Source organism: Oncorhynchus gorbuscha, linkage group LG02 (genome assembly GCF_021184085.1).
Source record: "Oncorhynchus gorbuscha isolate QuinsamMale2020 ecotype Even-year linkage group LG02, OgorEven_v1.0, whole genome shotgun sequence".
Taxonomy (NCBI): Eukaryota; Metazoa; Chordata; class Actinopteri; order Salmoniformes; family Salmonidae; genus Oncorhynchus; species Oncorhynchus gorbuscha.
This window is the reverse complement of record NC_060174.1, coordinates 77,943,125-77,955,152: the sequence shown is the minus strand read 5'-3', so window position 1 is coordinate 77,955,152 and position 12,028 is coordinate 77,943,125. Positions and strand designations below refer to the sequence as shown.

The following is a 12,028-nucleotide window of genomic DNA, read 5'->3' as shown; positions in this document are numbered from 1 at the left end:
GAAGTGTGTCTGTCTGTGTTGGTTTGGGTTTAAATGGGGGCTTGGAGGGTCTTGCATATGGACTTAACCAGAACAGTTAAGACAGTCTGCTGTACTGAGATGGGAGGTTTCTAGGAAGCATCTGTATCTTCTGAGTTGGCAGCCAGGGACGCACTGAGGCAGGCAGGCAGCCAGGGACGCACTGAGGCAGGCAGGCAGCCAGGGACGCACGGAGGCAGGCAGGCAGGCAGGCAGGCAGCCGGGGACGCACTGAGGCAGGCGGGCAGCCGGGGACGCACTGAGGCAGGCGGGCAGCCGGGGACGCACTGAGGCAGGCGGGCAGCCGGGGACGCACTGAGGCAGGCGGGCAGCCGGGGACGCACTGAGGCAGGCGGGCAGCCGGGGACGCACTGAGGCAGGCGGGCAGCCGGGGACGCACTGAGGCAGGCGGGCAGCCGGGGACGCACTGAGGCAGGCGGGCAGCCGGGGACGCACGGGAGGCAGGCGGGCAGCCGGGGACGCACTGAGGCAGGCGGGCAGCCGGGGACGCACTGAGGCAGGCGGGCAGGCAGGCGGGCAGCCGGGGACGCACTGAGGCAGGCGGGCAGCCGGGGACGCACTGAGGCAGGCGGGCAGCCGGGGACGCACTGAGGCAGGCGGGCAGCCGGGGACGCACTGAGGCAGGCGGGCAGCCGGGGACTGAGGCAGGCGGGAGCACTGAGGCAGGCGGGCAGCCGGGGACGCACTGAGGCAGGCGGGCAGCCGGGGACGCTGAGGCAGGCGGGCAGCCGGGGAGGCAGGCGGGCAGCCGGGGGGACGCACTGAGGCAGGCGGGCAGCCGGGGACGCACTGAGGCAGGCGGGCAGCCGGGGACGCACGGAGGCAGGCGGGCAGCCGGGGACACGGAGGCAGGCGGGCAGCCGGGACGCACGGAGGCAGGCGGGCAGCCGGGGGGACGCACTGAGGCAGGCGGGCAGCCGGGGACGCACTGAGGCAGGCGGGCAGCCGGGGACGCACTGAGGCAGGCGGCAGCCGGGACGCACTGAGGCAGGCGGGCAGCCGGGGACGCACTGAGGCAGGCGGGCAGCCGGGGGGACGCACTGAGGCAGGCGGGCAGCCGGGGACGCACTGAGGCAGGCGGGCAGCCGGGGACGCGGGGACGGAGGCAGGCGGGGGCGGGGCCGGAGGGGCGGGCAGCCACGGAGGCAGGCGGGCAGCCGGGGACGCACGGAGGCAGGCGGGCAGCCGGGGACGCACGGAGGCAGGCGGGCAGCCGGGGACGCACGGAGGCAGGCGGGCAGCCGGGGACGCACGGAGGCAGGCGGGCAGCCGGGGACGCACTGAGGCAGGCGGGCAGCCGGGGGACGCACGGAGGCAGGCGGGCAGCCGGAGGGGACGCACGGGAGCCGGGGGCAGGCAGGCGGGGCAGCGGAGGCAGGCGGGGGCAGGCGGGCAGCCGGGGACGCACGGAGGCAGGCGGGCAGCCGGGGACGCACGGAGGCAGGCGGGGGGCAGCCAGGCGGGACGCACGGGGCAGGCGGGCAGCCGGGGACGGGCACGCACGGGGCAGGCAGGGGGACGCACAGGGGGCAGCCGGGGGGGAGGCAGGGGGGCAGGCGGGCAGCCGGGAGAGCAGGCGGGCAGCCGGGGACGCACGGGGGCAGGCGGGCAGCCGGGGAGGCACGGGGGCAGCCGGGAGGCAGGCGGGCAGCCGGGGGCAGGCGGGCAGCCGGGGACAGGCGGGCAGCCGGGGACGCACGGGGGCAGGCGGGCAGCCGGGGACGCACGGGGGCAGGCGGGCAGGCAGGGAGGGACGCACGCACGGAGGCTGGCTGGGACAAACTCAGGCAGGGATGCTGGCTGGCTGGGACAAACTCACGCAGGCAGGGACGCACGGAGGCAGGCAGACAGGAAGGGACGCACAGATGCAGGGAGGGAGGGAGGCAGGCAGGCAGGCAGGGACGAACGCACACACGGCAGCATGCAGGCAGGAACGAACTCATGCAGGAAGGGATGAACTCACGCAGACGGGGACGCACAGAGGGAGGCAGGCAGAAACGCACGGCGGCAGGCAGGCAGGGACGCACGGAGGCAGGCAGGGAGGCACAGGGGCTGGCAGGGAGGCACGGCAAGCAGGCAGGCACAGCAGGGAGGGAGGCAGGGCAGGGAGGCACGGCAGGCAGGATGGGGGAGGAGTACATGTGAAAGATAAGGATCTTTCACAAGGCCATTTCACATCCAATGATCATTTTCTCCCCAACACCTTTTCATGTGTCTGAAATGATGGCCCATTACCCACAAAACTGTACTCCCCCAGTGCTGGGACATACTGTACTGTACAGACTCACACTTATACAGTACTGTGCACGCACATTTTCTCTCTCACTCACTCACATTCTTCTGACTTCTCAGACTGCTCTGAAGTCAGACTCCAGTAGCTGTCAAGTGGTGGACATGAGAAAACAAACATGATTCCAGATGTTTTATCTTTCTCACCTAGGCAAGTTAGGTTTGTGAGTTACCCTCCCTGCCAAATCCGGTAATGTGGAGGTGGGGAAGGGGGTAGTTTGGAAGTTATGATAATTGAGTTGCTCTTACAATTACTGTGGAAATGATTCAGAGCAGAGCCATTAGGTCTCTCTCATCCAGGCCTGGGCCAAGTCAAACACAACCCTGCAATTCTCCTCTTCAACCTCAGGCTCCCATCAACGCACCGCCACCCCTCATTACTAACGATCACCATAGCTACCCTCCATCCGTCCCTCACCCCACCTCCCTATCCCCCTACATACACCCCTTATTCCCTTTCTCTACAGCTGAGATGTCAGGTCTCGCCTCACATCTCTCCCCATCGCCACTTTGGTTATTATTCCCTCACCTATATTATATGTATATATTAATGTACCGTACCTTCCCTCTCTTTCTCCTCTTCCTCACCTCCTCATCTATCTATTCCACCCATTTTCCTTTCCTCCTTTCTATCCTCCTGCCTCTTTGACCCTGTCCATTTGAGCCGGTCTCTTGTCCTCTCCATCCCCAGTCCTCCCTCTGTTCTCTTCCTCCTCGGTTATTGTCCTTTTTGTGTCGGTCAGGGCAGTGAGTCATGAAGTGGTTGTGTGTGTTACTGTGTCTGTGCCTGTCTCCCCAGGGAGCTGTTCCTCAAGTCCAATGCTCAGCTCACCTTCCGCTGTCGCCAGCTCCTCTCTGAGCTGTCCTACATCTACCCCATCGACTTGGTCACCACAGCCGTGAGTAACTTCCTGAGTAACGCACGCAGAGCTGTGGCAGAGCTGAATGGCTTAAATAATCAGTGGTCATTACAATTTCTAAGGACAGTGCCCCCTTTGCTCTTCGAGCTTTTCCCTTCCCCTCATGCTACAATTTCTCTCTTGCTCTGAATATGGTATTTTTGGTTCTTGGATTCTCATCCTCATAAAACTCTTGTTTAATTGTCCTACAGGCTAATCAGTCCGATTATGTCATCTGTGGAGTGAAGCTGCCCAACTCGGAGGATTTTCAAGGTAACCTATCTATTTCACCAGGAAATGGAGGGGTTTGGAGTGACCGAGACGTGCATAACACGGGGCTCATTTGTTTCCTTTTATTGAAGGTTCAAACTTCTGACCCTGTAGTAGGGACACTACGTTTTGTGACCCAAATGGCACTATTCCCTATAGTCCACTACAGCAGTACAATATCTGCTCTAAGGTTCAATGACAAGTGTTTCAGAAGTTGCAGCTGATGGAGGAAACTGTGACTTTAGTGGCGGAGGCAGCTGTGTTTGTATGGGCTAGATCAGTGGTCAAGATCACTTTCTGAGTCACGCTCACATTTTTGGGCTAGATGTATGGGCTAGATCAGTGGTCAAGATCACTTTCTGAGTCACGCTCACATTTTTGGGGATCGTGATTTTAAAATGTAAGCATATGCAACATTAACCTATTAAAAACAGTACCGTAGCAATGGTGTTTGTTCAGGAGACTAGAGGCCCAATACATTATCACTGCATATTGCATTTGCTTGAATTGCCCTGCCAACGCATTGTTGTTCTTCTCAGACCATTTGTTTTAGGTAGGCTGTATGATCACACTGGTAATAGATCAGTTGTTGTGTTACTTGTGAGGCACAGCTGAGTGAGGATACATTTGAATAATTTAGTCTTTTTACTGGACTGGTGGTTCTTGCATCTGATGGCCAGTCTCAGCAGAGGGAGAGAGCAGCAGACTCAGAGAGTTTCCCTCTCAACATCCCTCCATTCTCCCTTTCTGACACTGAACAAAAAAGGGACATCGTCTTGTGCCTCATGCGCAAGTTTGATGTTAGTCCTATGACCAGAGAAAGTGAAATATTAAAAAAGAGCCAAGCCACTAATAATAACAAAGCAAGCCTATCGATACAATTTCCTACTAATTTAGTTCAGCTGCAGTGCTGGTTGTTGCACAAGTGGAAGTAGGGAGAACGCACAAGTGTTGAATAAAAAGTGTTGACAGTCCTGAGTAAAAATGTAAACATGAACACGCTCTTAAAAACAGCAGCTCTTTGCTGTATTCATTGATAGTCTCTCTCTAGTCGAGGTTTTAACCGTTTTGAAATCTCACAGTAACAACTTTGCTGTGCACTCAATGAGGCTTTCTTTCATCGCCTGCAGACATGGTAATTTGAGCCATCTGATTGGCCATCGGTAGGCCTATAGCCGCTTTGATTTTATGGCTGTGCTTTGTACCGTATTTTACTATTTACCGGTATTGATGCACGAACCTGTTTTGGGTTTTTACTTGACCTTCTATAACGGTATTTGAATGTTTGGTTTGTTAAATGTGATACACGTGACGTAATATCTATTTTTACAGTTTAGTCCGCTACTTGAGTCCTCTCTTTCTCCATGCCGTTTTCCACACATACCTAGCCCTGCCCCCTGTCATTCAAGGAGCACATTTGTTTTCCTCGACCACAAGACACTTGTGTTCAGCCTGCATGGTCAACGCAGCACATGCAACAATGTTGATGACAACGATGCTGTTTTCACTTTGCTATAAATCCACTAGTGTTCTATAATTACACTATTAGTTTGTGTTTCTTACATCTGAAAACCGCATGTTTGTCTTTTCTTAGGAAGTTGGGCCTAAATTGTGTTAGACGCTAATGCTAATTACTAGCTAGATATCTAGCTATTGTACTGAATTAGATCAAACATAACTAGCTATACAGCCTGATAATACTAGTGCTGGTGTAGACCTAAATCAGCATGTTGTTTGTGCAACAGTATCTTCTAAATCATAGAGGAATAGGTGAAGTATGAATATGTTAGCTACATAAGGTAGCTAAGAGAGAACATTTATTCAGCCAAAGATTATTGTGTCTCATAGGAAACTCTTATCAACACTTGCTCTTACTCTGTCACAATAACTCATCCATAGCATTTTGGGCGGAAGGTTAGCCTAGTGGTTAAAGCGTTGGACTAGTAACTGGAAGGTTGCAAGTTCAAATCCCCGAGCTGACAAGGTACAAATCTGTCGTTCTGCCCCTGAACAGGCAGTTAACCCACTGTTCCTAGGCCGTCATTTAAAATAATAATTTGTTCTTAACTGACTTGCCTAGTTAAATAAAGGTAAATAAATACATTTCAAACAACACTGTATTTTAAGTGCCCACTATTATTTTCTAACTATAGAATTAGAATACTCATTCTATTTCCATGATTCCAACAGTTCACCCAAGTTTATTTGCTCTAAATCGCAAGTCAAATCGCAATTGGAACATTTGTTATAAAATAAGGCCTTGATTATTTGTTGTTTGTATCGTGCAGCCCTACGTGGCAGAGTGGAAATGATCTCAAATGAGTACAGGAAATGCAGAAATTGATGAAAATGCTCAAAATGAGTTTTGGTTGAATTTGTTTTATACTGTTTAATTCAATCAGAATGTAGAAAGACCCATTGAAATCACTTAGAATATATTTGTTGGCATCCTAGTGTCATGCACTACTCATAAAGCAAATGAACTTTTATTATTCAATAAGATCAAATTCAGTAAAATACCTTGCAAAATGTGTCAAATACTGTGATATGATATTTTGCCAATATCGCCCAGCCCTACTTGATTTGCTCTCGGGCCTGCTGGGAGAGTATCTTGGCAGTGGAGTTCGTATCTTCAGACATATGAAATGGTTCAAAATGGGAACACTTCACCTATCTGGCGTGCAGGGCAGCTGGATCTGGTGTACCTGTGCCAACAGCGTGAGACAAATAAAAAAATAAATGGGAAAGCCAGGCTTTATTGTTGTTGTTTTTTACAGAAATATTTTGCGATCGACAAGGAATGGCTTGGAGATAGCGATCGACCGGTTGGTGACCACTGGGCTAGATGAAATACTCTGATAGAAAGTCCAGGTACTAACACAAGAAAGGTTTCAACATACTTCTTGGAATCAACCTTTAGTCAATGGAAGCTGGTCCATGGCCAACAAAGTGCTCCCCATCATCCAAGAATGTGGAAATTGCTTCCGGTCTATTTGACCTCTGGAGTCTGATTTCTGCTGCCAATATACTCTATAAGGACCAGAGAGTGAATAGGGTTTTCTCGTTTGGGGAAAAAGTCTGTCCTCTGTCCTCTCTCCTCTGATACCCAGAAAATGATAAATTCTTGAACGGTGTCAGTTAGTGGGCAAACGGAAGAAGCTCCCCTCCTCGAACTCCTCCCTTTGGCGCAGAAGGACAAGTTTATCCTACCGCCGAAATGTTTTGAAATCTGCCTTTGTGTCAGAGGAGAAAAACATGCACACGTTTAAAAACGATATGCTACTTACAGTCTTAGTTATAAAATGTCTTGCGCCGCTTACTCAATATTTTTTTGATCCCTTTACATTTATTTTGGGATCTACCACCTGTAAAAGTAATTTGCCTAATGACACGCGAGTGGAGAAGGACCGTCTCATTTCAAATGAGCACATTTCCATCAACGTTCACTGTCCTCGATTAACTTTCATCTCTTTCAAAAGGAGGCGAGAGGATGAAGGAGAGTGGAAGCAGTAGCAAATCTAATTGATAAAAGGCGAAGGAGTGAGTGGTGAGATCCATGGTTAACTGGAGGTAGTGTGTAGGGATGAGACTGCTTCCTGTTTCAGTCACAGTTTCTCTCTTTACATACTCCTCTGCTGGACTTTTACTCCTCTAGTCCTCTACTGGACTGTTAGTTCATATCTCCACTTCTTATTTATACAGCATAGTATTATCTGCAAAATATGCCGGAAGTCTGCCTCATTTACTGTGGACAGCAGATGAGGATTGTGTGTGTGTGTGTGTGTGCGTCTTTACACGGCAGAGGTCTAGATGATGAAGATCGAAGAGTGGTTTACATTTCCTCCATGTCACACCTATGTGTGTTGTGGAAAGTCAGATTTCCCTGTTCATCCTTGGATGCAGCAGCCTCCTCCCTCCCCCCTAGCCTCGTCCGAACCATCGTGATCCATCGAGATCAGGATGGCTCATACGAGGCGATCTACCACCACTCCAACCGTAAAACCCGGTGTGAGCATGCACCCCCTCTATCCCCGTCCTGACGTGACGGCTCGTCGTTTGTGTCTGCAGCATTGAGTGGCTTCCCATCCCCTATGGAGGTGTGCGGCTGCTTCGCACTTCGAGGGTGGTGTAAATCTAGTGAGTAAACCATGTAGCATGTGGTGTGAGAGTGTACTAGGAGACTGAGGGCTACAGGAGGCGTCCTAACACACTCACAACCCCCCTCCAACCTGTCTTGTCCTCCCTCCTCATGTGGATTTGGAGCATGTGGTGTGACTGTTGTAGAACAGCGAGTGAGATGGACAGAGGCCTACAGGAGGTGAGAAAGAGGGACTGCCTGGCCACACATCCTGTCTAACCACCTTAACCATAACAGCTATACAGCACCCCACTTCCCTGACCCTACCACATCACGTAGGCCTGTCCTTTGACCCTCTGATTTCTGTGTGGCCCTCCCTGGGAGGAGGGCCTGCCCAGTGTTAAGCCGACCATGTCCAGAACTGTGTGGCTGTTGGGTGACATACAGGGGACGGCTGTGGTAGATTAGTGACCCACCGGTGTCAGGGCTGCACAGCATGTGGAAACTGAGGGGTGAGGGTAGAAGGGTGATGCTGGAAGAGACAAGGGACAGGAAATGGGAGAGTGGAGATGGGAGAGGCTTGTATAAGGGTAAGGTAGAGAATAGAGGGTGTTGGTTAGAGGAGACAGGGGAGAGGCTGGAGGAGATATAAGAGGGGAGAGGAGAGATGCTGCCAAGGAGAAGGGGGTCATAGGGTGGAAACAAGTGCTCCCCCCAGTGCTTTCTCTCTCTCTGAAGTGACGAAATCTTCCCTGTCATCTGAGGCTACCTAGCTGTAGTTCTTCAGTGTCCTCAGTACATGTCAGTTAAACTTATGTTCCCTTTATCTGACATTCATGTTGGATAGAACTAGTTTTATGGGGAAATATATGAAAATATTGTCAGTCTAAGAGATAGTCAGCTCCATAGCCTCGGCGCTGGTGTCAGAGGTGCTGCAGACTCAATAATGATATAATACAGGTTCTTGTAGATATGCACCAACACACCATATTTAAGCCCTACTAGTCTGAGATTCACGAAGGCAGCAGTCTGTTATTCTAAACATTTAAGACAAAAGCACTATGATTTGGGAATTTGGAAAGCATCAGCTTTTCTCCTGGAGCGATGTCCTGCTCTGCTGTTGTGAACTTGAAACAACTTAATGTGGTGTCAAAGAAAGCAGCTCCAGGCGGCAGGACTGTTTTCTAGTCAGAAATGTTAATGAAACATCACATTTTCCCCTAAAATATAATTGACCAACGAGGGGCTAGTTTTATGTGACACTTGTGCTTTTCATGTACATTTCTGAAGTATATGAGATATTTTGAAGTAAATTAGGTACAGTATTCTACAGCAGTTGAAGTTTTCATGTGTGTTGCGTCACCAAAAGCACACTGTCATTATCAAAACACTTTGCCCACATAAATGACTGCTTTTTATCGGTGTGATTACTTACCAAAGTGTTTTCCATGTTGTGATGCCTTTATTTTGTGTTTGCATTCTGAGGATAGAAACTGAAATTATGTTAGCCCTTCGTGATTTGATCTTTCATTTCAATATGATTCATTTATATCAAACGTATATCAAATGCATTAGTATTGCAGTCACAGCATTCCTGACCTCTTGCTTTGAAGAAAAGATGAAACGCTGAGACTGTTTAGATGGTTGTTGCCATTTTGACCAGCTTCAGTTTCTAGTCTTAGCATTAGTGTGTTGGAGTAATAAACCATTAAAACACAGCCATTGAAGTGATTAACGGGCATGGTGTTTCAAATCAGATTTTTCATTCAAACCCTCTGCTAACATTTCACAGTAAAACTTTCAAACAGAAATTGAATGACCTCGGTTTTGTTTTTTTCCTACAGCGAAGGATGATGGGAGCGTGGCGGTTGCCCTGGGTTACACGGCCCACCTGGTGCTGATGATCAGCTGCTTCTTGCAGATCCCTCTTAGATATCCTGTGATCCACAAGGGTTCCCGCTCCTCCATCAAGGACACCATCACAGATAAGCTCAGCGAGAAGGAGAGAGAGTAAGCAACCTACAACAGCCTTCAATATTTCGTTATTTATGTTGAACATTTGAATTAGTGAGTATTCAAAGTGCATTTTCCATTCATTAACACTTCCACACATATACTGTTACACATTTATTTATTATATAGTTGACAAAAGTGACAAACTAGGAGCATGGAGGGTATTGATCCTGCTCATAAGAAAGGTGCCAACGCCAGAAAGGGGCCAAATGTGGACAATAGCTAATCCTACTGTAGCCAGTTGATGGATGCCAAGGATTCCTAGTACCCAACAATTTTGCAGTTGAGTAGAGATTAACTCTAAACGACTGGAGAGCTCATTGTGATTCTGGTCATAACAAGGGACTTATGTACTGTAGGTGCTAAATGAGGACAGCATGTACTCTCCTCTCCATATGTATTTGGAGAGTGAACATAAATATTTATATTTGAGAATGTTTCATATTAGGCAACAGTACAGGATGCCAGCTCTTATTTTAGGGTATTTTCATATCTGTTTTACCATTTATTAATGATAGCACTTTATGTATCTAGTCCCCCCATTTTGACAAATTCACTTATACTGTATTAAAGTAGTTAAAGGTTTAGTACCTAATATACTACATGCTAACCTCCCCTGTTATTGGTAATGGTGAGAGGTTAGCCTATTGTTGAAGTCTCTAACCTTCTCACTCAATATTATTCATGATTCATTTGTGTTTTTTCTTAATCGTGGCATTATCATGATTCATTTTGAAGTGTTCATAAACATCTTATCTACTCACTTGGAAGTAAAATTACTCCAGTCACCATTCAGTTACTATTGGGCAAAACATAACACAACCAAAACAAACTACAAATGCATCCAAATGCATCACAAGCTTGATGTAATCATTCCGTGCAAGTAGTAAACTTTTGACTGCTTTGGACAGCTAAGCCTTATGTTATGCAGCATGTCAAATGGTGTCAGGTTCACTCACAGGTCTTTTTTTTTACAATCCTCTTTACCATGCCGCAACCACTGTTTTGAACGTTCCTTTGTTGTTACATATAAAAACCCAGACAGTAGACAGTACTATTTTTCATAACGATGAAGCACATTGTTGAAGATTCCTGTTTTGCTCACCTTGGCCTGTGTCTTTATCTTTGTACCCCAGGGGCTAAGCTAGGCACTGTTCTACCCACACTGTATTTAGACTAATTTACCTGAATGGAGAGAGGTATTTAAGATGTACGGATATGTTGGATAATATTGTTGCCATGGACACAAGGAAAGGATAACACTCTTGGGGCCTTGCCTCTGGGCTGTACCAGCCTGCTTGTTTAAATCCTGTTTAAATTGTACCGGGCACCACAATTACAGTAAGGACACTGTATTGAAATGATTATTTGTATCTGTTTGGATCCGGTAACTATGCATCAAGCTTCTAACAAAACTCCTGTTGCCTTGTGATAATTGCATGTTTGGGAATGCACACATATGCTGTCAGGTATGCAACTGTACATTCCTGTACATGCTGTGCACAGCCAGGCAAGACTCCCATCGACCAGGAAAAAAAACCAATGGGCATCAAAATGAATAATACATTGGATTTAAAAATGAAGCTATAGGTATTATCAGACACTGTACTGTTGGGTAAAGTATACATGTGGGCACATTTGATCCCTTTGGTGCTAGATTGATTAATTATAAATGTAAGTGAAGTGCCAACCGCCAAGAAATGAAAAAGCAACACAAAGTCTGTATTGCATCTTGCCACGCTACATAGTCGTAGCCTGTCATCTCCGGTTCTGCACAGCTTGCTCAAATTAAACTGTTATTCTTTGCTTGTAGCAGATGGAGGTCACCAGCATTCGGTAGAAATACAATATTATATGGTGTGTCGTGTTCCCCTTACGAGGCTGTTTAGGTATAGGGGCTTATTGCCCCCCTCTTGTCTACACCAACACAGGCCTACTGTAAAAGGAGCAGCTGTGAGTCCCGTGTCAGTGGTGGCTAATGGCCAGAGTGGGACAGGAAGAGAGTGGCAGTGTGTTTTCTTCTCTGCGCTGTGCTGTTTTAGGTGGTTGAAGAGGTAGCAGGCAGACTGTTATTTGAAAAGCTAATGCATACAGCCTCATTTTGCCCAATTAATTAATAAGAGAGGGAGAAGGGCCATACCACACCCCTTCATTAACTCATAGTAACTAACAGGTCCGTAGACAGGCAGCAAGCCCCTTGGACCCCATTAAGTCCCCCAGTAACCCCTAACCAATGCCTCATTTGACTTTTGACTGTTCTGGGCTTGAACTGAATAACCATGTAAGGATGAGATGTTCCCAGTGTGTTTATCTCTATTTTTCTCTCATACTCTCTCACATACACGTATGGATGCTGCTCATCATTATTTTAGTCAGACACAGGGGAAGGCATGTAAATAAATTATTGCATTCCTCCACACACACATCCATATGTCATATA

The 12,028-nt window shown here is 48.7% G+C and overlaps 1 protein-coding gene across 1 annotated transcript in view; it reads left to right on the top strand.

Moving 5' to 3' along the window:
- The window catches only part of LOC124010405 (UV radiation resistance-associated gene protein-like), a 133,277-nt gene that overhangs the window by 39,804 nt on the left and 81,445 nt on the right, over positions 1-12,028 (top strand). The window contains exons 10-12 of the mRNA XM_046322815.1: positions 3,128-3,227; positions 3,440-3,500; positions 9,420-9,585. Of these exons, the coding sequence (XP_046178771.1) occupies positions 3,128-3,227; positions 3,440-3,500; positions 9,420-9,585 (327 nt within the window). The remainder of the gene's footprint in view (positions 1-3,127; positions 3,228-3,439; positions 3,501-9,419; positions 9,586-12,028) is intronic.